The sequence below is a fragment of the Plectropomus leopardus genome, chromosome 8, assembly GCF_008729295.1.
Source record: "Plectropomus leopardus isolate mb chromosome 8, YSFRI_Pleo_2.0, whole genome shotgun sequence".
Classification (NCBI taxonomy): Eukaryota; Metazoa; Chordata; class Actinopteri; order Perciformes; family Serranidae; genus Plectropomus; species Plectropomus leopardus.
Genome location: NC_056470.1, coordinates 7,191,786 through 7,215,737, shown reverse-complemented (window position 1 = coordinate 7,215,737; position 23,952 = coordinate 7,191,786). Strand labels below are relative to the sequence as shown.

The 23,952-nt window shown below is 40.1% G+C and overlaps 1 protein-coding gene across 1 annotated transcript in view; it reads right to left on the bottom strand.

Annotated features, from left to right (window-relative positions):
• Nucleotides 1-23,952, bottom strand: part of LOC121946885 (plexin-A1-like) — a 321,677-nt gene that overhangs the window by 35,073 nt on the left and 262,652 nt on the right. The window contains exons 18-21 of the mRNA XM_042491694.1: nt 21,884-22,120; nt 15,307-15,450; nt 7,733-7,967; nt 741-883 (exon numbers count right to left, since the gene is read on the bottom strand). Of these exons, the coding sequence (XP_042347628.1) occupies nt 741-883; nt 7,733-7,967; nt 15,307-15,450; nt 21,884-22,120 (759 nt within the window). The remainder of the gene's footprint in view (nt 1-740; nt 884-7,732; nt 7,968-15,306; nt 15,451-21,883; nt 22,121-23,952) is intronic.

Below are 23,952 nucleotides of genomic sequence, written 5' to 3'. Positions count from 1 at the left end.
TGGCTCCCTGGTTTCCAGCTTCGGAGGAGAGTAGTTTATGTTGACACGCTATTGATTGTACTTCCCTCGGTCTCAGCGGTAAAATGTCTTTATAAATCGGGTGCACTACTTCAGTTCAGCTGTGCTAGCAAGGTGCATGCATGTGCTGGCTTAATTAATAACTTAACAGTGATGTATAATGCAAGTGAGAATCCCAGTAACCCTGGATCTTATTTCCCCCTCTCTGCTCTAATCCTCTCCCTTCATCTTTTGCTTCATTTTTACTATGTACTCTTTCGTTTACATCTCTTTATCCTCTTGCATGTCCTTCTTTTCAGTCATTTTTGAGCAATCCTCACCTTAAAAGTCCCAACATCAAGAGAATAAAGTAAGTGTGCGTCCCGTGGGATCAAACTAATGATGATACTAAGGCTCTTGAAAAGTCATTTGCATTCATTTCGACAAGATGAATAGATCAACAAGTAGGTAAAATATAGGTTATATGATTGCTTCAAGCCTTACATCTCAGACTTCTGAAGAGGTCTGTCTTTGATGGAGCCTGTCACTGGATAATGGCTACAAGGGTATTAAGCAGTAAAGCCGGAAGGACATTTTCATTCCATTAAATCCAAATTTCACTACTTTTCTACCTTTTGTTAGTTTATTAGTGCAAAGGATTAGCTCTTGGTTCCACTAGAGTGGATTATTTATGGTGAGTTTGTTTAAGTTTTAAGCTCGGTTGGTGGTGTACTGACCCGTACCTCCATCTCCTTGAGCACAGGGTGGTCCTCAATGCCTGGGAACAGGACCCTCATGGCGTAAGTCCGATAGTCCAGGAAGGGAATCCCAGCTCCGTCCAGCTCCTGGGTCAGCTCGTGGATGTCAGTCTGAAGCTCAGCAAAAGCTACGAAAAAATGGAAAAATATAAAACTGGATGAGAGATGGTGAGTAATCATCTTGAATGGTATTTTTGTTGTTGTTGTTGTTGTTTTGTGCAGACGCACAGCAGCAAATGAACATCATATTGGGTTGTGGAATGACAATAATCATGGACATTGCCTCGTGATTTTAATCATGTGTGAATATGTCATTTTCACTTTTATTTAACCTTTATTTAAACAGGGAAGGTCATTGAGAGCAAGCTCACTTTTACAAGGACCCTCTGATTTCAGTACACAAAATCAACAAAGGCACACAAAAGTAAAAATTGATGTAAATCAACAAGTTAGGGACAAGGGTATTAGCATAACTTGTCTAAAAGCCCTGCGAGCAGACCCTCGACTGTATTGCAGTGTAATTTTGACGAAATGGTCCAGCTAACAGTGACTGCTCATTGTTCTGATGACTCAGAATATCAATGACCCAATAGTTTGAAACATGTCCAATTATATCGTAAGCCCATTTGTCCGCCAGCCCGTTATCCTGAAAACAAATGTGCATATCTCCAAAGAGCCGTTTCTCCGACGATACGCTCCCAAACTGAAGCACATGGCTATTTATTATTCAGAATGACGTTATGGCACCTTTCTTCTATGATGATTTTTTTTTTTTGACTACAAGGCTTCAGAATTATGAGCTGTCAGAACAATGGCATGGGACCCAATTAACTACTTATATCTAGTTCTAAAGGCTTGGAACACCAGCATGGAAAATATTGAAAAAATTCAATGATCTTAAGATTACCAATTGAAGGAAGCTATAGTAGCTTATTAGCCATGTTGCACCATCTCGTGTTATTTAACCCACCTATGCAAGAGTTTCAACTGCTCTGCAAAAGCAGTACAATTTTTGACAGCAAGGAATACATGATAGAAATACATCTTTTTAATAACAGTACCTTGCCAGCAAGAACAACACGTTCTACCTGCTTCATGCTATCAATATGTCACACCGGTAATCTCAATTTCACTATTTTATGACAGGCAGAGGTAGGAGGGTAGTTCACCCATTATATGGCACCCAGATATGTTCAGAAAGCGCCCTACAAAGGTAATAATTAAGAACTGAAATGCAGAAAAGGTAGGAGCATGAGGGAATAGAAGGATAAGTATACATTAAAGAATACTAGCATACACTAGGCTGGACCACCTTTGCACAACAAACCACTGTGACGCTTAGTTAACAACCCAAACAGATGGAGTGTGATTGCCCAAAATGCCATTACCACACTATCTCTTCACATAGTAAACTAGTAGTTTGCAGCTATATGAAGGCTCTAAATGTCGCATACCAAACCTTTAAAAGAGAGAAAGACAGGTCTGAAAAATGTAGCAAACTAAATGTATTCTTTGGTATCTTAGCCCTGACGAATTCAATCTCTGCTTGTCCAAAAAAGTCCCAAACATAATGAAATAAAAAGCGAAAGCTAGCTCGGGGAGAGAGAAGCAGAACCAGCAGACAGAAAACAAAGTTCCTGGAAAGGAAAGTCAATTAATTGCATGAGTGGATAATTATTAAGAGAGCGACGGATGAGTTTTCATGCATAATTTCTCCCAGCTGTTATTGGACTGTTTGGTCCACAAGAGAGATGGAGAGGAAGCAAAGAAGATAAAGGAAAGAAAAAGAGAGTCAAGAAAAAAAGGATGTTCGTGAGGTAAAGAAGTGTGTGGTCGAGGGAAAGGAAATTCAGGATGTAAGTGACTAGAACAAAATGAAAGAAGAGCAGGTAAAGGTCAGACCCGAGAAAGCAGAAAGTAGAGGAGACAAAAGGACAAGCAGACTAGGAGATAAAGTAGAGAAGGAGAGAGGGAAGACAAGCTTCTAGTTTTCCACTTTTTCATCATCTGACCTCTCATCTCCTTTCTATCATTAAGCTCTTATTGATTGCTCAAATGGTACATTTTTCTGATTAAAAAGGACCATGGTTTTTGATTGACTGGAATGCCTGTCAAAATAACATATCAATATGCCTGAAACATAGTTTAAAGTGAGACTCTATCCTTGGCATAACTGCAGCCACTGTAGCTCTAAACAGTTAAAAGAAACTGAATTGAATTCCCTTCACTTTCTAAGATGCCAACACATTATGAGATGAAATGCAATAAGCTTTTGGTCATACCAGACTTTGAAAGACTGTGAAAAGCAAATTTTCTATAGTCTATCACATCAGCAAGAGTGCACATTGCCTCCTAAGAATTCAACTTTTCATTTGGAGAGATTGTGTTATTTCTTTAATCAAAAGTTACATGGTCTCCCTTTGAGAGTTCTACCACTATTTAAAATCAGTGCACAAGGTATATTGATTAAGCTATAACAATTACAACTAAACCTACTAGATATGGTATCAGTGATGGTGAAAAAAACCCCCAAATCTTTCTGAAAAACTCTTTTCATTGTACAGAATGTACTGGGTCAGACTGTTGGATGTGCTCATGAATCTCTGACGTGTCATAATGTAGTGCAGCAACAGCATTAAGAGAACAAGCAAGGATTACATCGGACTCAAGTTTGCTATTCAAGGCCACTCATGCATTCACATGCTCCTTGAATGGTTGTTTTTCCCACTTGTGTGTTCATGAATTTTAAGTTAAAATGTGAAAACAGCATGTACGCTACAACGAAGATGTGTTTCTTTAACACTGTAGTGAGCTTACATAGCCTACCTACATACAAGTGGAATTCTGAATCAATGCATTAAAATGAATACTTTACCCTATTTAATGTAAATGTATACATAATGACTGGTAAGGCATTGAAGGGAGGTACTGTGGCACAGGCACAACTGGCTGTTGTGTTTGCATGTATACTGTAATGGAGTGTCATGGAGAAACTGCCATCAATTTTTGACAAAGGTATCAAAAATTGAAAAGGGCTGATATATTTACATGGATCAACTCAGCAGAACTAATACTGTGAAAATAATCTGTCCGCCCATTACTACATGTTATGCAACCAACTTTCAGTGATGAAACTGACTTTGAAGGGACTGATGACACAGCTTTAAATAGTCTTTTAATTTGTGCTTTGTACTATCATGAAAATGTCTTGTGAAAGAGAGAACTAACATCACACTAACGTTGTGATACATTATGATTCCTGTACAAAGCACTCAGAATTGCAAGTGAGTGCAGAGCCAATAATTCAGGGACGTCAAAGACACACAACCACTCTAATACCTCCAAAAAAAACTGTACTCAATTGGAAAGTTTCTAATATTGAAATACACTGACTGTAAAATCAGAAGTCAAAGTCTTAAGTTAATTTAATATAAATAAATGTGTCATTATCAGCTTTGCTACAACTTAATTTTGGTTTTCGTCAAGAGCTTTAACTGTGGTTGTTGTAAACACTGTGTCTGGTGGGTCTTTGCTGGGAAAATCCCCATGTGTGTCTGATTCACACAGACAAAGAAAAGACCTCAATCTACACAAAGTCTGGGAGGCGAAGTGTAAAAATGCCGCAGCGCTGAGTGTGCTTACATTAGCGTGTAAACAATGCTTTGCCCATGAATTTGTTTGGAAGCCCATGTGTTTGCTTTCATACAGTCACAAAATGCCTCAAAAACATCTATATTACCTCCCCTGAACCAAAAAGTGACACTTGCCAGTCAGCATTTCGAATGTGGAACTAATCATCCATGACTGCTAATATGTTAGTTTGGATGACTGTGTTCGGTTCCATGTCTGCTTCTCACGAATGAATGAACCAGACGTCCCTGTCTCTTCCCTTCAAGACTCTTAGAGCGAAGCCGACCTCCCGCACATGCTATCACACACACGCGTGCGTGGCGGACCGCCCACTTCATCTGTCCCTCCGCCCACGCACACTGTCTCGTCTCTATAGGCCAGCTGGGAGTGCAGCAGGCGGGGCGGGGTGGGAACAAGGCCATGCTTCATTTCCTGGAAAACTGAATGCTTTGATTTCTATTGACTTGAATACTGTCTGGTCTCTCTTTGAGGACAGAACAAGTTGTGTTTTTTTTCTTCTTGAAAATGTTGAAAACGATACAAAGTGAGAACACATTTGCTGAAAATGTCAGAGAGCATGCACTCTGAAAATACAGCGGTTTTTTGCTTGACAACTGATCCTTGGTGGCTGATGGAGCTCTGACTCTGTGTCACGGCTGTAGTGTAATCACATTATAACCTTGTACTACGCCTGTGCGGGTGCCCGTGTCATTATATCGAGTGTAAACACCTGGGCCGTCCTTACATCAGTCATCTACACTCTGCTACCAAAACTCCGACCTCATCAGCTCCCTCTCAGCCTGCGCTGTCTCTTGTCCAAATGTTTCTCTCTCATTTAGCTCTCACTCATTTTACCTCTCATTTCTGTGCAAACAACCTTCTTGTTACTTTGACCTCACATCAACTCTGTCCCACTATTTACCTTTCAATGCTTTGTGTGCTCTCAGTCTTTTTCTGATGCACTTTCATATGTTCTCAGTCGGAAGAACAGACAGATGACCAACATGTTCATATGTTATATCAGTATGCTGATTTGGACACATCATGCTGTACATACAGCACCATTTGCTTTGCCTCTTGACTGCATTTCTGTCATGATGGTGATATAACTGTCACTAGACTGGATGCATCATTTTATATAAGCCCTGTATTTTTCGTAAATAAAGCTCTTTTCTATTCACTGTGACTCAGCGATGACAGTGTATGCATTTGCCTCAGTAAACATAACCTGCAGAAACCCTGTTGTCAGTGGTGACGGCAGCATCCCACTGCTATTGATTACATCTCTGTCTATAGTTTCATTCAGAGTTCTCTCCCTCCCTACATGTTTTCTTTGGCTCTAACATTCCCCTTTGGCAGTCAAGTCTATAGTAATGTCCTCTAACCTTGTTCAGTCTGCACATTCCATACCATGAGACCTCAGCCTGCTTTCTCGTCTTGTATAGTAGCACGCTTATTTGGCAGAACACACTCACACAGCCCAATCAGTGTCAGAGCCAGTGGCTTGATTTTTAACCTCTTTCACTCTGATAGGACGCCCGCGTCTTTGGCTGACGTTACTGTCTTTCAGAAGCTGTGGTGGGCTCAGATTTAAAGCTAGATTGAAGATATTGACATCAAATAAAACAAGAAGGCCTAAGGAATCCATATTTAACAGGAAAACATGTTAAATAACGTAAATAAAGTTTGGCTAAATTTTGGCGTGAGAAAAACTGGCATTGTCATTGAGAATTTTTATTGTTTATACTCAAGATATCTGAATGAAAACTGGTTTTATGGGCATCCACGAGTTTCCCTTTTACAGACATGTCCACTCTTTGCTAGCCCCATGCATTTGTTCCTCATGCAGTACAAATACGTTGTTTTACACCCACTGTATTTGAATCTTTCTACCGACTGTGGTCTTAAAAGAGTACTGGAATTGCATGAATTGGGTATGACTGAAAAACCTCTAGTGGGTTCAGTGAGCCCAGTCACATTCATGTGTGATGATGTTATCCCCCATATTAGCCATCTCAATTTAGTGAGGCAATTTTCTGAATCTTGACCTCATTTGATAAACTGACCTATAGTGACCTCCAAGATAATAAGATCCTCATTAATATTTACAGCCACAAACTAGAGACCTTGGGCATTCAGAGGATGTATGGCTTCCATACTTATGGATATGTTTATTGTCAATAAGGGGAATTCTTAGCTGTTTCCAGAACAGAAGTGCTTTCTATCCAGTCACGGAGAAATGCAAATCTTACAGAAATTTCCAAATGTCAAAGGTTTTTGATACAAAATCAGAGCATGGAATTTTCTATGATGTTCTTAAAGGTCTTGGGTCTTAATGTGTTACTTTGGAGGGATTTTTGACAATTGTTATCATTTCTTCAGCAGCTAATACAAGGTGCAAGGAACAAGGTAGATTTATTTGTCATTTTCTCTTAAATATGGTTTAAGAAGAAATGAAATTAAAGTTGACCCTAAATCCTGCTACATCCAGTAAAACTCAAATTTAGCCCTATGTCTGTTTAACAAATGTTATCAACCCCAAAATTGCTCTGACAACTTATGAGACATTATTGAGCATGGGGGTGGCCATCATATACCTTCATCATAAAACTCCAAGCCACTAAAAACTCAAAAATCTCAAAGTTTGAATAGGCACCTCAACAAATCACAATGTTTATTACACATTTATAACTAGAAAAAATTGACACACATATCTCTTTTCCACCAACATGGAACTGGTTCTGCTCTGGGACCTGCACCTAATTTTTATAAATTGGTTCAGAATCCAGTTGGTTCTCAGTTAGAAAAAAAAAAAAAAAAAATTGACCTGAAGTGCGAACTGTGATGACATGTATGGCTGTTGAAAAAGGTTGGAAAAATGGAGAAGGTAAAAGTGGAAAAGTCAGAAAAAACAGTGTGTTGTGGTCTCATTAATGCTTGTTTTTTGGATAAAAAACAAACATCTGTAATTACAGTGAAAAAGTTTGCAGGTAATCAAAGTAAGATTTTGCTACTACTGATGATTTCTGTTGTGTATTGTGCAATGTCTTCAGTTGATTGCACATCCTTGATTACAAATGGTTACACTCAAAACTGGTAGAAATGATGGCTGATTTGCTCGACAACACCAGGGTTCCAAGAATTCTAATGGGAACCATTTAGGTAGCATATACCGTTGACCTGCTATCTTCTGCTAAAGTTCCTCTATCCCTCCTAAAAAAGATAAAAAATTGGTCTATGGTAGAGAGGGCAGAGTTGAAGAGCTTAATCTAGTTTATTCAACTAATACCATATCAGGATTCTCTTTTGTGCAGTGTTTTGTGTGGCACACTGTTTTCATTGCCTACCTTCTTTACACTCCAGGGCCACTCTGGACTCAAGGTTGTCCATCTGGAGCTGCAGACGTTTCAAGGTGCGGTCAGCGTCCCTCGACTTCCTCTTATAGGCAATCAGCACAGCGATGATGACCAACAGAAGCAGGCCACCGCCCCCTCCGATGCCGATGATGGCAGGAAGTGTCAGCAGGCTATCCGAGTAGATGTGGAGAGTCCCGGGGGAGTACTCGAACCCACCAGCCCGAATCTGAACACACAGAGACGACAAATTTTTATCGACTGAAGGAGAAAATACTAACATTTGCTGTAGTCATACAGTTATATAGCATTGAGTCAACCTCACTGCGTTATCAGAGCTGTAAGTCCATGTATTGCTCAAAGGCAGCTCCACCACAGTCAACAGGGGGGAGGAAATTGCTAACTATTTATATCCCCAGCCAGTCTGAGGATTTGAACTATCACCTTCCGGACTGACATAAAAACCCAGGCAGCAGTAACTTCTCCGGCAGCAGGTGGTTTGTGAACAGATGAGGTGGTCTGAGGAGATCGAAAGTTGGTGGTCTGATGAAAGCGAAGTTGGCTGACCCGATTTCCACCACAAGGATCATTAAAATTTTATCCGTTCTGTACTCACACTAAACAGGCCGATCTCTGACAGGCTTATACTGGCGGTGGGTGGGGGGCTTACATCACCTCAACTGCTGTGAACATTTCTTGTAGGAAAGATTTTCAAGTCGTGCCTTTAGGGGAGAAGCTTCAGAGGCTTTTGATAATATAGATCTTGCAAGTTAAACCTGCCCTGTCCTTTGAATGATTTACCTCCTGCTGCATCCCCTTCTGATATTTAGGCCTAATATTTTGGGTTTGGGGAAAGATATTTTGTCCTTAATGTCCTCATTTATCACTGTCAACTTTAACAAACTGATGTAGGTCAGACAGTGCACGCTGTATACGTGAACAAGGTTAAAGCAGTGTGGTAGAAACACATAAAACACTTAAGACACCCAGAACTCCCATATATATACAACAAACACACACAGTATAAGTAATCAAACAAAGTAATAACCAGCATTTAGATCTCTCCCCAAGGAGTCTTGGTAATTATGGGAAGTCAAACACATGTAATGTTTTTTTTTTTTTCTGACTAACGACATTTACATAACCGCAGTGTGTCTAAGGGAGAGAGAAAAATGCACACGCACAGCGCTGGAATCCATCAAATCAAGCTATCCACAAGGGGGGTTGATAAGCGACTAAAATGAGGTGTGATTATGCACTTTGAAGCTCTTGTAAGTGCTCTTGCATGTTAACATTATCAAAGTCTGATTTATAGAAATGAAATAGAAAGGCTGTTATATCAATATCAGTGTTGGCAAGACCTACAAATTCAATTTGCAGTAGTAGAGACAATTACATCAGCTTGTATAAGATTAAGCAGACAATTAGCTGCATGGACATGAGCTGGCTGTAAAGGAGGAGGTTGAACTGAATTAACTTGTGCACAAAAATTTAGTCAACTATAGCCTGAGATTAGATTATTTAAATTGCAGAGAGTCAGTGTCCCAATCAAACTAATCACCGTTTACAGGCCAGTCTTAGGACACCAACAATCTTAAAACAAGCTGATGTAACTTTATGTAACAAATGTAATACGTTTTTCAAGCCCAGTTTAGACTAAAGACTTGTGATAAAATGAAACCATTTTAGAACGTCGCAGAGAAGAGCTACAGTGATGTCAACTGACTGGTCTCAGCTCATCTCAAGCCGACAAGAGCTAGAGGAAGTTTGGGGATTCTGAGGCCTTTTCACTGCAGACATTTTGCAACAGTAACAGGTGTAAATGATGACATAAACAATGGATGAATTCCACTTAGCTGCTTCAATTTCAGGTGCAGTCCGTGCTGGCTCGCTGTCACCACTGATGTATGAAGAAAACTGGATACAGTGTTGTATGTGGGGCCTCGTTCATTCCTATGATGGTTACTCAGTGGTGCACAAAGCCAGAGTGTTTCAACTATGGCATTTAAAATTACCTGGATGATTCAACATTGTTTAGCATTTCTTCTACACTGTGCAGCCTCTACAGCAATCACACTAAAGACTTATGTCAGCCAAGCGGTTAACTGCCACCGGCCAAACGCCATACTGAATGGATCAAATCCTGATAGTGAAGCAAATCATTTTGCAGGGGTTGTGACGTTAAAAGAAATGTATCCACTGATTTACAGATGTCTCTTTTGCCAAATGGGAAAAAGTCTTCTGGTCTCCAGGGCAACACCTGACAGTGTATTTACACTGTTTGACCACTACGAATACTGGCTTCAAAGAACGGCGCACTTCCTCGGGGCTTCACTGCTGTAGCTTACTGGGACACTTGAATAGAACGAAGCCATGATTAATAAAGTTATAAATGCATCATGAGGAGAACACCTGTTCTTTTCATACTACGGCAAGTTAAAATCTCTTCCCTAATAAGAGAATCGGGAAACGTACACAGAATGGCTTTGAGTCATTTTCTAAGTCAGTGTCTCAAATGAAACAAAATGCTGAAAGGCATTTAATATAAACATTTCACTTCAAACTTCAAATGTTTATTTAAGGGAAATGGAAAACCACTTCCATGCATTCTATATGTGGCCACTTAAAAATCTATAGTCACATATTGAATGTACAGTAAGCTTTGAATGCAAAATGTATTATAAAACAGAGCGTCTGGAGATACTGGGGTGCTTTATTTCCCCTCACACTGCCAATCAGAATGGATCATCTAATAAGAGGTCACTGCTATATGTGGTAACGAATCCTCAGATGACTTGAATGCCACATAAGTATAAGCAATAATAAGTTGGTGACACATTTTCTAGGCATTTGTCTATTTTTATTCTCCTGACAAACTGAAGGACTGATGGAGGAACTTAAAAAGCTGAAGGCCAAAACAACAAACAAGTTTCTTCGAAAACTCAAGGGAGGCACACAGCTGCCAACACACAGCTGAGCATCTGAAGGGACACACAAAGACACGCTGACACAGTCAGTACACCCACACGCACACCCCCACGTCCACACACACACACACACACAAACCCTGTATGTCTGGACACCCATTGGGGTCCCCTGTATGTAGGTCATTGTACATGGGGAATATTATTATGCTACAGCTGTGTCCTTCTCCGCACAGCACACGCAAAGACAAGGATGTGCACATAAACACAAACATACGAGTGCTCACGCACATGGAAAGGAAGCCACAAACACTTGTATATGCAGTAACAAACACACACAGCAGAAGAGATCGGAACAGACAGCTCTATTTTTTCTTCGGCAATTGTCAGACGAAGGACTAACTCCACCACCCCCGCCAACACATCGCATCACTCCGATATTCAACATGACATTTCGTTCAAAAAAAAGAGAAAAAAAAGAGTGGAGTAAAAAAAGAAAAGAAAAAAATCAAGTTCCACCTTGGAACTGGCTGGTTGTGTTGAGAGCTATCATATTGAATTACATGGATGCGCTGTCAGTGGCTTTCTAGGTATATTGGCTGTAGCTAGCGGGGAGTAAATGTCATAAAGATATAGTGAAATGACTGTGAAAGGACATTGGCGATAAGTTTAAGAGGGGCAGGAGGTAGTGAGGGGGGAGTTGAGTGGGCGTACTGGCGGGATATTCAGACAAACATGCGAATATATTCAGAGTGAGTGCTGTGTCGCCGTACTGAGGGCTGACCTTCCTCAATACAGATGCTCCGGGAGCTGTGCGGTGATTTTCAAAGTCTGCTCCAGTCAGAGTGAATCAGGGATTTCAGTTTGCAGACTGTTGACAACTCTCGACAAGTAAAACTGAATGCTTGGCACACTTGCGTTCTTTGACTTTTTCCCACCACTTTTTCCTGCTGTGTCGTGATTTAAGAATATACGAATCTCTGGAAATGAAAGTGACAGCAACAGCATCACACTGTGGGTGGTGATAAGAAAAACTAGCTTGTGATACTTCACATAGAAAACAGGAAGTATAACTCAATGATGATGTGACTTTAAAAAAAATGCAACTTGCAGCTTGGATTTGCTGAGAGCTGGACAAAATTTGCACATCAGAAAGGTTTATATAGTGAACGAGGTTCCTGGATTAGAGCTTAGAGACAAGCTTAGCGTCTGCATATCAGTGGCATCCTGGAGAAACAATTCTATTCTTAATACCACCTTTTATGTTTCTGCACAGCTCGAGGACAGAGTCCCACTGGTGACAGTGCCTTGTCATGGACATAAACTGTAGCAAAAGTGGAAACTTTTCTTATCATCATTTAACTCTCTGCACACATTCAGTTTCTTTTCTAGTCTAATTAATCTTGAGATTTAGGTATGTGTATGACTTCCAGCTGGTAATGCATCCCAAATACAAGAAAAAAAAAACACTTGCCATGTAAGAACAGGCAAAGTGGCAGGTTTACACCAAAATGAAAGCACAATATTTGCCTTTAATTGACACAGTGTGAAGCAATCACCATCAATCAGGCGGGCAAACTTGAATGAGATGAAAAAGGTGAAAGAAACAGAGCTGCTGTAGGAGAAGGGGAATGCTGGAGGGCGACTTTGTTTAATTCAAGCATTCTGGTGCACCATGACATGGAGATTGGGGAAGATAAACATGTTTTCTGCTGTGGAAATCTTGCAAAGGGTTCTAAAAATTCTAGCAAGTGGCACAGTCACTCTAGCCTCTAACCCACTACGCAGACATAGCGCATGAAATTCAGTGTAACTTTCAAGTGCATCATTTTTAGAGCTGGGATGATGAAATAGCTTTGTATTTGGGGTCTGTTGGTTACACAGATCAAGTAAGTGGAAGACTATTCACTGGCTTTGAAAGGCCCAGACGCACGACCAACATCCAACATCTTAAGGTGTCTAAGGTCAACCTTCATGTTGCCTGTGTCTCTGCCAAAAAGTTGCGATTGAACACATCCCAAAGGCTACAGCCAAGGGCCAACTAGCACATATGCTCTGCGCATGCGTGAGAGGAAATAACTGTCCAAACCAACGGGTGGCTGTAGCCTGTATGCATCATGCAAAAAGGTAATCTGAAAGACTATCTTGATGGTAGTTAGCCAGTTTGCATATTAACAATAGAACTTGATGTTGAAAGAACAAATGATATTTATTGTGCACTGGTGAACAATAGCACCAACAATCTAATCACGTCCCGTCGGGTGAATTCACTTTAATGCCCTTTGGTCAACGCCACAAAGAGCCCCTTAGGGTAACAAATCAGTACACTAAGTCCTCTATTCCCTCTGCTATCAGGCTGCTAAATGTTGACAGTGTTTTTTTGTTTTTTTTTAATGACTGTTTATTTCGTAACCACAAAGATGGTTCATTAGTATCTGCTTTTCTTCACATTGCTGGCAAGCCCAGACATACATTTTATGAGTGAATTTAAGTAATGTGCAATGCATTAGAATGCCCTATTTGTATTTACTACCTGGGCATGGGCACTTTTTATTTATTCTGCCCAGTCCTTGTGTGAGTCAGTATGCACAGGACTACACGAGGTGCTAGTGTGCATATTTTGCCCATGTATTGATCTTGCTGACATACTTCTACTCTCTATTGCTGCTTGTTTCTGTCTGTGAGTTTGTGTATGGTCTGAGTGGATTGTAAAACTGAATTGCCCGTCTGGGATGAATAAAGTTGTCTGAATCTGAATGAAACATCTTTTCTAAAGAGGCAGCAGTAGCTCAGTTTGTGGGGACTTGGCTTGGCAACTGGAAGGTCACCAGTTCAAGTGCTTGTATGGACCGAGAATGGAGTGTGGACTGGCAGCTGGAGATGTGACAGTCCTGCCAAGGTACCCTTGAGCAAAACACCCAAACCCCAAATTGTTCCAGGGGCGCCTTTTATGGCTCACCTTGCACTATCCTGCTGTTGCATGAGTGTGGTGAAGGGATGATTTACAAAAAGACATGTTTCAATTGCCAATTCCCAGCAAAACTTTGTAGATTTACAAATAATTCAAAAAATAAAAAACATCAACAGCTCAATGGCTTAGAGAAAGTGCCACCTTACAACAAGTTTGTGCCAATCTCATGACCTCTTCTCTTTAGTAGTTTAGTTGGCTTTTCTGACTTCCATCTCTCTTCTCGAGCTGAAATGCCAGTCAGGGGCATTTCTCAAATTGGTGGACTCCACCTGGTCTGATGCTGATTTAACATGCAGAACTGGCCAAAAATAGCTGACAAGGGTAGACAAGGGCCGACTTGTGCAAATGGTGTGGGACATATTGCACAAACTAGTGCAGCAGAAGCTCAACAACGGCCCCACACTGAACAATGGCCGACTGTCGACTTGGTGTGTCAGGGTCTTTATAGACAAAACAATCAACAGCATTAAGTGAGAATAGAAAGAATTCTCATCCACTTCTCTCTTTCACTAGAATGGCTGAAGTGAAACTCCACTAACATGCCTGAAGTTGCAGTGAGGATTGTGCTCTATTTCGTGCAATCTCAGAACACAAATGTGACAAAGTTTGGGCTATAACTCTGGGCTAAGTGTCGATGCAGGGAGAGATGCATGGAGCAAGGGTGATGAGTGTAACTTCGATTAGAGTGTGCGTGCAGATGGTGGATTGGCGTGCAGATTTACTGAGGGTTAGGTACATTATATTTTGTGTACTTTTAAATGTCTGCACCGTCAAAGAGAAGCTAATAAAAAAACCTGAAAAATGGAGACGGCACTGAGGGACTTATAAACCTCTCAAATACAAGATCAGCAGCACCTGCAGTGAAGAAGTGCTGACGCCGGCACAGCTGTTGATGTGGATACGCTTCAGCGGAGAGAGAAAGAAACATGGTTTTCAATCTGCAGACATGTCTGGAGGTTCACTGTGGTCATGTTGGACACGTCAGGTGAAAAAGTGAATGATTTCCCTGTGAGTTGCGACATTTCAAACCCGTAATGGATTTAACTCAACACAGAAGTGGTGCAAAGTCTGCAGATCTGCGCTTTGTATTTGGAATATCAGGGCGCTGGTTCCTAAAACTTCCACTACCTTACTTTCAGCAACAGGCTAGCTGAAGGCCAATGAAGATCAACATGTTAATTAAGCGTTAAATATTTAACAGCAGCCTTGGTGAGCGAGCTCAATAGAGCGTATCCTGGATCTGTCAGAGGCAATTGTTTTGAAAAGACGCGAGGGGTTATTCACATAACTCAACAACAAGGTTAGAATGACATTACTGGCTGAGATTGTCAGACTAGAATGTTTTCATATTCATAAACATGACTTACTGGGTCAGTGTGGAAAAACCAAGTAGGAAAGGTGGTGTTTTTTCTCCTTTTACAAACGTCTTTTTGAATAAATCCGGCATACTGAAAACTGACCCAGTTATTTAATGAATAAGAAAGATAAGAAATGATGAGGAAAGAAGTCTACCGTGAAGGTCTCGGCCCGTAGTACAGAGCGAGTTCTCTTTTAGCTAATCCATTCATTGCATGTTGGACCAAAACGGGACAGAAAAGTGCATCATTTTACAAAGTCAAAGTCACGTCAGGTCAAAATGTCACTGATGGAGAGACAGAGACGAGGAGTCTGACCGTGACTTTGTGCTGTCCGGTGAGGTTGGGCCATTCACACAGCAGCTGGCTCTCAGACAGGGTGAGGACGCAGGGAGTCTCTCCAATCAGCACAGTGTAGTTGAGGCGACTGTTACCCGGAGCTGCTGGGATCAGGTTACGACCCTAAACACAGACAGAGAAATGTGGTGAGGAGAGGCATTGAGTTCATTTTTGCAAACTTTTACATGCAAACTACAATGTGTGTAAGGGAACATGTCAAACATTGTAACTATGCATTGCAATTACTGAATTGTTTCTGCTGTAAGTTAACAATTAAACTATATGGCTTTGGATTAAGAAAGATATACAATACATTTAATAAGACTGAGTCATTAATTGTTTTTTAGTTTTCACAGGGCTTTTGGTGGCAAAGAAAAAAAAGCCCCCTGCTGGCACTGGATGTCAATATGACATGAGAAAGATGTTAGACTCTTACATCGGATGGATGTTAAATTAAGTTAGAATGAAAAATGGGCAAAGGCCTCTCTCCTACTTCCTACCACCCTATTTACGGCGCCCTTGCTCAAACTGCACCCATTTCCCCCTTCACTGTGATCTCACTGCACACACAAATTTGTCCCCTTTCCTAATCCCTACACCTTGCTTGGACCACAACCACCTTCAAACTTGAACCTTCGTTTTCATCTCAACTACACACAACTAAAGCTTCATGACTACATCTTGCAACTTGTGACACTATTGCAGTGACAAAATCTGGCCACGAACAAATAAACATATAAACACCCACTCGAAATGGCTTCTGTGGTAGTTCCTGTTACCAAAACTGTCTCCACATTTTGCAATAATGAAAAACAGACTCACAGGGTGAAAACAATAGCAGTCGTTGCGATGTTGTCTCGGCTGTTAACCAACAAAACCGAAAACATAACCTCTTTGGCAGAGGTAAATATCACAAGACTTATCATTTAAACAAAAAATGTTTATTTATTCCTTTGCAAGTATCAATTTTCAACTGTAGAAATGCTGATACACTGCTCTTGTTCATCCGACTGTTGTATAATACATGAACTGTGGTTTTCTATCAAACATTCCCGTTTTGTATTCTATTTTAAAACATTCTGATAAATAAGAGAAGAAAAATAAGAATGGAAGATGAAGAAGAGTAATATTACATGGAGGCAGTTGGGAGGCACACACACTCTCACCCATCAATACTCTTTTGTCTTTTGTCCACTAAGCTGAATTCCACACGTGAAGCCTGTACCGGAGGTGTGTAAATTTGAACATTTGTCAATTTCAGTTCCAGCCTTTCATTTCAATATCAAGTCCACTAGTTCCAATTTGACACACACTTTGTCTGTGATGGAGGGGAGGCAGTTAGTGGTGTGAAAAGAGGGAACTCAAGCAACGGCAAAAAACAAAAAGCAACAGGGGGAGAGATGAATACAAAGAAAACAAGACAGATAGGAAACGTGGCAAGAAACCATCAGGAGAGCGGGCGTAAGGAGTGGAGCTAGCGCGGAAAAGATTATGAGAGAGGTAGAAAAAGATGAAAGGAATAGACTCTGAAGTGAGAGAGAAAATGGGAACGAGCAGAAAACAGAGCTGGTGAGTGAGTGAGCTCGCGGGAGAGAGGGAGAGAGATAGGAGATAGCTGCCGCGTCTCCCGCTGGCTTAGCAGTGGGACGCAGAGACAGACTCCGTTTTCCAATCCCATCGTCTCTGCAGGCCGCCACCCAGCCCCGCTCTGCAACCCTGTAAACATGCATCCCATTCCATCTCGCAAACACACAAACACACACATACACACACACAGCCTCCTCGCCACACACACACACGCAGAGTTCAAGCAACACATGCACTCAAGTTGAAGCCACACACTGAGCTGTTGCCACACATACACACTACAGGCGAGATGCATCATGTGGGGACACGCTCTCAAAAACACACAAACACACACAGGAAAGCACTCACGAAACACCCAAGACCAGATAAATGTTTTTTTTTTTTCCCTCTTGCAGTGAAAACACACTTCAGATGAGAAATTAATTGCGTGGCGAGCGCAGTGCACACATCTCTGAGAAATGCAACCCCCACATCCCCACCCCGCCAAATTGCATTTTTGTCCATCTCATCAAGGCTTCCAACGGGTAGGCAGTTCCACCAACAAGCCAAGCAGGAGATTTGGCAATTACTGAGAGGCTCTTTGCTAATAAATTATCATTTAAGAAATAAATTACGACGGTTATGCTGCTTTCAATCTCTTCATGGGAATAAACGGCGTAACACACTCTGTGTGATAACACAAGAGATAGTCAGGGCGAATTCTAGCAGAAGATAAAAGCATTGGATTCAATACAAATGTAACACATCAATGTGACACTGATCCCAAATAAATGAATACTGTATTGTCCCTTCATTGTGCAAAGTGTGTACCTGTGAAAGATGAAATGTTTTACATTACTTACATTCTAAAGCCCATAAATGTCAGTGGTTAGGAAATTGTATTTTGTCCTCCTAAAAAGGATAGGATTAAATATCAATCTGCATGCCCCCACTTTAGAGAAGCAGGCTGGAGTCCGACACAAAAGCTAAGTAATGTACTGTTGGTGATGGGGTCAGCAAACAAAGCTAATTGAGAGTGTATGCTATATTAAGAATATTTATTTATTTTTTCACTGCTTTATCTTAATGTAAGACAATGATTTTCAATGGGCTGTTATATTGCTCTCTTAAAACCATTGAGAAAAACAGTAACTCAAAACTAATGAACATGAGAGCTGCTGGTCTATCACTGCCTAATATTTTGTTTGTGTTATTGTGTGACTTCTAAAAGGGTTAGTTTGGATATGTCAAAGTCACACAATAACTGACTGAAGCAGCAGTTCACCAGCAGCTTTCTTGTTCAGCGAACTAAAATGACTGATTTCTTAATGGAGTCTGGTAGCTTTGATGAGAGCACAGACGTGGATATGAAGCTGTTAACTTGCCTTGGTAACAACAAGGAAGCTGTTGCAAACTGGGCTGACTGCCAGAAAAGTAACGCAGTGAAAATACTCTCAATATAGTGTACACTTAAACTGTTATTGATCATTTCTGGTGGTTAAAATACGTTTTGTTGCTGACCCTGTCCACAGCAGTAGATTTCCCAGCCTCCATGTCGGACTTCAACCTACTTCTCCAAACTGGGGGAGGGACATCTGCTGTATATGATACACTGACTATGGATAAGTACCCCATATAACCCAGAGGTGGGGGACCCAAATCACATGAAGTCTCAAGTCCAAAATTTCAGGACTTGAGACTTGAGACTGCTTCACTAACACACTTGACTTTGACTTGACTTTTTTTTACTTTTAATCTTTGCAACATTCTAGAACACTGAGACATTTTGTTTTGGAAACATGTTTGGGTGATTTCTAGTGCAAACTTGGCAATCTATTAGGATGCAGAGGACCCGAAGAGGCCAGTGAATGAGGCAGCTATCGTGGAGGAACCTAGTCCATAAATAATATAACCCGGATTTATGGAATTATGTTATTAATGACATAAGTAAAAAAAGAAAAAGCAGTAAGCTGCCTGCTCTTCAAAAATCTGTGACATAACCACCAAAACATCGAGCTTCATCCATCACTACAGAACCCACAAAGAAAGGTTTAGAATTGTGTCTTTTCAGCTGACTCATTACTATATTGAATCATCAGAATTTCATATGACTTGACTTACTTGACTTATAACACTTTACTTGCTTGATTCTCACCACAGTAACTTGGGACTTGCTTTGACGCTCGAAGGCTAATACTTCAATTTGTTATGACTTGCACATGTGTGACTTACACCCCCCTTTGCAACAAACTCACTTTAAAAAATACAAACTGCCCCTTTAAGTTACTTGCTGACACTGATCCCCTGGTTTCAGTTAATTTCATATTAGTTATAGCACATATATATATATATATTCCCACCAACAGCCACGCTAATTCCTCTCCAATAACTCTTTGACTAAATATTTCAGGTGAGCTCTGTTAGATAACGCGACGACACATACACATGACTCAGGACTTGCCAATTAATTTCATATACTTATGTCCAATCACTGTTAATGAAAATGAAAACCAATATAATCCAAATCTCCTGGACCGTGGGCCTGTGTGCTTCCACACTGGCCCTTCCAGCACTAGAAATTAATTACACAAATTGAAAAGACTGTTATTTAAGAGGGCTCGAGGCTGCAGAGGAGGACGTCAGTCAAAGAAGTTACTGTTAGTTACTGAGGGAAAGAAATTGGCCTTGGAAGGTATGGACATTTTGCTTTCAGCTTTCAATTATAAATTTGTGAGATTTTTCACCCTCCCGCACCCTCCGAGAGACCTTGTAAACACATTTGAGAGCTTTTTTTTTTTTTTTTACCTTCTTGAGAGAATAAAAATGCCAGTGAGTGTGTGTTTTATGCATGTGTAGGTATATGCAGGCTTTGCTATTACTAATACAAAATAAGTTCAATATGTTTGAGATTCTTGTAGCTGAGTTGAGAGTAGAGAAACCTTGGGAGAAAAACATCTACCTACACTACATGAAACCTAGGTTTGAATAAAATATTAAGTTTGTTTTCACAAGTGCATACACCCATTCTATATCTTTGATATGCTTATATGTATAGCAAGCTAGTTTCTACCTAAAGGCCAAGAAGCATCTTTAGCAACAAACTACATGAGCTTGTGGGGTTACAGGGTAGAATAGAAAGTTTGGTTCATGATAAGCACATCCAGCCCGTGTTACAGACTGTTGAGTGTTATGTTTGTCAAACACATCGATTAGTCCTCATCCTAAAAGCCTTCTGTCCTCTAATGTTAAAAGTGAAACAAGTGTTTGAACATATAGACAGTATGTAAGCTCAGTAGCCAAGCTTAATACTCTGAGCTTTACCCCATTATCTGTATAATACTGGTACTGACTAGGTCTATGCTGCAATACAAGAATAATTCAATTTTTTAAGTACATATCTTTTACACAGATGTTTGCCTGGGACATGTAGCTTTAGCTTCAGTCTTATAACACAATATTGTGCATATGTAACCACCATCAACTGCATTTTTAAGGACCCTTTTACAAGATTTTCCGTTTAAAACAAAAATCAGCTGTTGCAATGAAAGCTTAAACCAATACTTCAACTGAAAAATGACCATTTGTACATCAGTTACTCGTTGCGTTACCTTGAATTTATGGAGTAATTTGTTTTTTTCTCACATGCCTCAACATTGACAGAGAATCCCAAAAAAGGCAAACATTCTTCATGAATTGAAGTTCACTGGGGCCATGTAAAGGATCAGTAAAACTATATCAAAACATCTGTGTTCAACCTCTTAACAACTAATGCAGTATAATCCAAGTCTTTTTCATCCAGTCTTGTTCTTAGTAATTCCCAAACGCATGCATTTTCACAAAAACCTTATGATTTAAAACACGTAAGTACAAACAGTCTTGCTCACGGCTGAGAAGTGTGCATTGGAACAAAGTAACTGAAAAATGAAGCCAATGCGGAAATGCAAAAAATTGCAAGTCAACGACTGGCCACTTGAGGCTGGCTCCAAGAGTGGGTAAATAAAATGTTTTGGGCCTCATAAGTAATTTATGACAATTGTATGAGATTTTTTGTAACTTACCCGTTAACATTTTATTAAGATCCTAAGTCAGGCACTTGAGGCATCGCTACAGTCTGTGAGTCAGATCCTTTCCTCAATCCACAGCTCCAGCCTCTCATTCAAATATGGGCACTTCTGGCTCCAAAACACCAAGATGGCAACAGCCAAAATTCCAAACTCAAGGCTTTAAAACAGGAGTCCACAAGCCAACTATTGACATCACAGTAGCTATACGTCCATTATCTATATAGTCTGCAATGGGAATGCGCATGTATTTGAAATCTCAAAAGCATGTGAATGCCCAGGTATGCTTAGGGCACTACTCAGTGGCCGAAGTCATAGTCATAATAAACTTTATTATCCCATGGGAAACGTATCCGTTCATACATGTTGCATAAGTATTTTATATCAAAACATTTTAGCAAACATTTCTGTTTTCAGGAAGGACTGAGCATACAACTGGATAAATGAGACTTGGATTAAACTTGATATTTTGAAATACTATTTAAACATGTCCCCCAAAGGAAGGAATCGGCCAACAAATATGGTGTAGAATGAGAGTAGTTTCACAGAAACAAACAGATAATTTAATAGTACGACAAATAGGAATATTCTTCTAATTTGTATTCTTTTTTAATATTTTAAAATAAAGAAGGAACTGTCTCTGAATATAATTTAAAAAAAACGGGAGAGAGACAAAGTTAACTTCCTCACGGCAAGTAAATGTGACAATTTTTTTAGCCGTATTCTTACTGCATGAGCTGTCTGAAGGGAGTGCACTCGAGCCTTTTCAGCTTCAAACAAGTCCCTGACAGTTTATGGAGACATAGCTCCTTGGATAACTAGTGGTACAGGCCACAATGATTGCAAAGTAAAAACCTAGATGGAAAATAAACCCTGAAATGTACAGACAAGCAAGTAAACGTCAGAAACAACACTGCTGCCTTTCTGACCTTGAGAATGAGTGGTGACGTGGGCTTGAGCTCCAGGATCCCGGAGGGACTCAATGGTTCAAACACAGGGTCGGGGTAGTAGCTGAACGTCTCGTTGACCACCACCAGAGCGTTCACATTGTCCATGTAGAACCCAATCTCATCCGGGCCTGTGCCAGTCTCAGAAAAACCAAGCTCTGAATCAGCCACCGATGGAGCCAGACACACCATGACTGAGTTATTATACACCGTACAGTTCTGAAAATGAAAGAAAGAGGAAAAAAGAAAGAGTTAATGGCTTATGTTTTCATTCAATGAACAAATCCGCTATAGATGAGTAGAGAAAAGGACAATTACTTTAGTCAACTTTGGAAAAAGACTATACCGTACTTAAATACCAAGAATAAACTCCAGACTGTAATTTCATTTCAATGTACAACCATGGGCTATAATAATCTATCCTCTGTGTAAGTCAATGCCCTGTGAAACTGCAATGCTGTTATACCTGTTGGAAATGTAAATTGGCTGCAAATTTATGATCGCCTGTTAATAAAGGGCCATGTGCTGTGTGGCTTTACTCATAGGTGAGAATATTTCAAATCATTGCTTTAAAGATTACATGAATACATAATGTCCTGACCATATTTGCTTCAATTTAACAACAATTTTCAAGTGTTATCACTGTAAAACACACTTCATTCAATGTCGACAGAAACAAAATAAAACTAACTTGGTTCGTTTCCCCACTGTTCCGACAATCATTAAGTCTGGTTTGGCTGAAATAAAACCTTAATTCGCCCTGTTAGATGTGAAAAGATGCTGGCTCTATAAATGCTAAACACACTGTTTATTTAAATGGAGTCTGGTGGGTTTGGTGATGGTGATTTTGGGGCAGTTTCTGGTTATACAAATACATTTTACTTGTTAATGACAACAATTACCCGAACACAATCAATGTATAGAACTTGACCACAAGAGTCTAATCAGTCAATTGCTAAACATTCTATGTGAATGTTTGTGCAAAATTTGAATAAAATTTCCTTTAAGGTGTTCTTGAAATATTGCATTTACGAGAATGAGACAGCCACATTTTGACCACAAAGTTCAAGTAAGTTCATTGTTGTGTCCAAATGAAAGTTTGTGCCAGATTCGAAAAAAAATCCCAGAAGGTGTTCTCAAGATAGTGTTCACAAGAATGAGAAAGACAAGGCCACAGTGATGTTGGCATATGACCTATGACCGCCAAAATCTATTCAGTGAATTGTTGAATCAAAGTGGATGTTTGTGCCAAAATTGAACAAATTCCCTGTAAGGTGTTCTTAAGATACCACATTACTAAAAATGGGATGACCAGACAGATGGACAACTCAAAAAAATAAGGCCTTCAGCCATGGCTGTCGCCACCGCAGAGGTAAAAAAGGTCTACCTCTGTAGGGATCCAACAATGTGAGCCTGTCAGTGGAAATAACAAGCACTTCTTGTGGACATAAATTCACTGTGCTAACATGTGATTGCACAAATGTATCGCAAAAAAAAAAAACATTTGTCTCCGTAAGTCATTTAGAAATAAAAGGTCAGAAAATTACACACTTAAACCTCAATCTGTGGTAGGACCTGTTTGTACACATATGTCAACTCTAGGAAAATGTAAATATTAAGTAAAAAGCCTATTTGCCTTCATGTTTCATTTTTTTCTGACAACATAACTTGCAAAGGCATCGCTATTGCGTCTGGGCAAGTCTGAACACTTTACAGAGATTGCAAATCATTCTACACATTCAATTGCATTGCAATACAATAGAATTGGCACTGACAAAAAAAAAAGCAGACATGACGCTCATTGTGATGGATCTCAAGCAAATCTTGCGGGCTGGCTGTCATGCTATAATGAAATGAATAAAAAAGGTTGTCTGGACTGGTAGAAAAAAGAAAAAATATATTGGAATATGTAAAACACCATCCATATGCTTTGGAGAATGGCTGTCATTTCAGTATTCATGATTTGTAGTAAATGGGTGACAGCATTAAAAAACATCAGCCTGGTCCTTTAAGTGCAAAGTAGCACTTTGATAAAGGGCTGTGTGGGACGC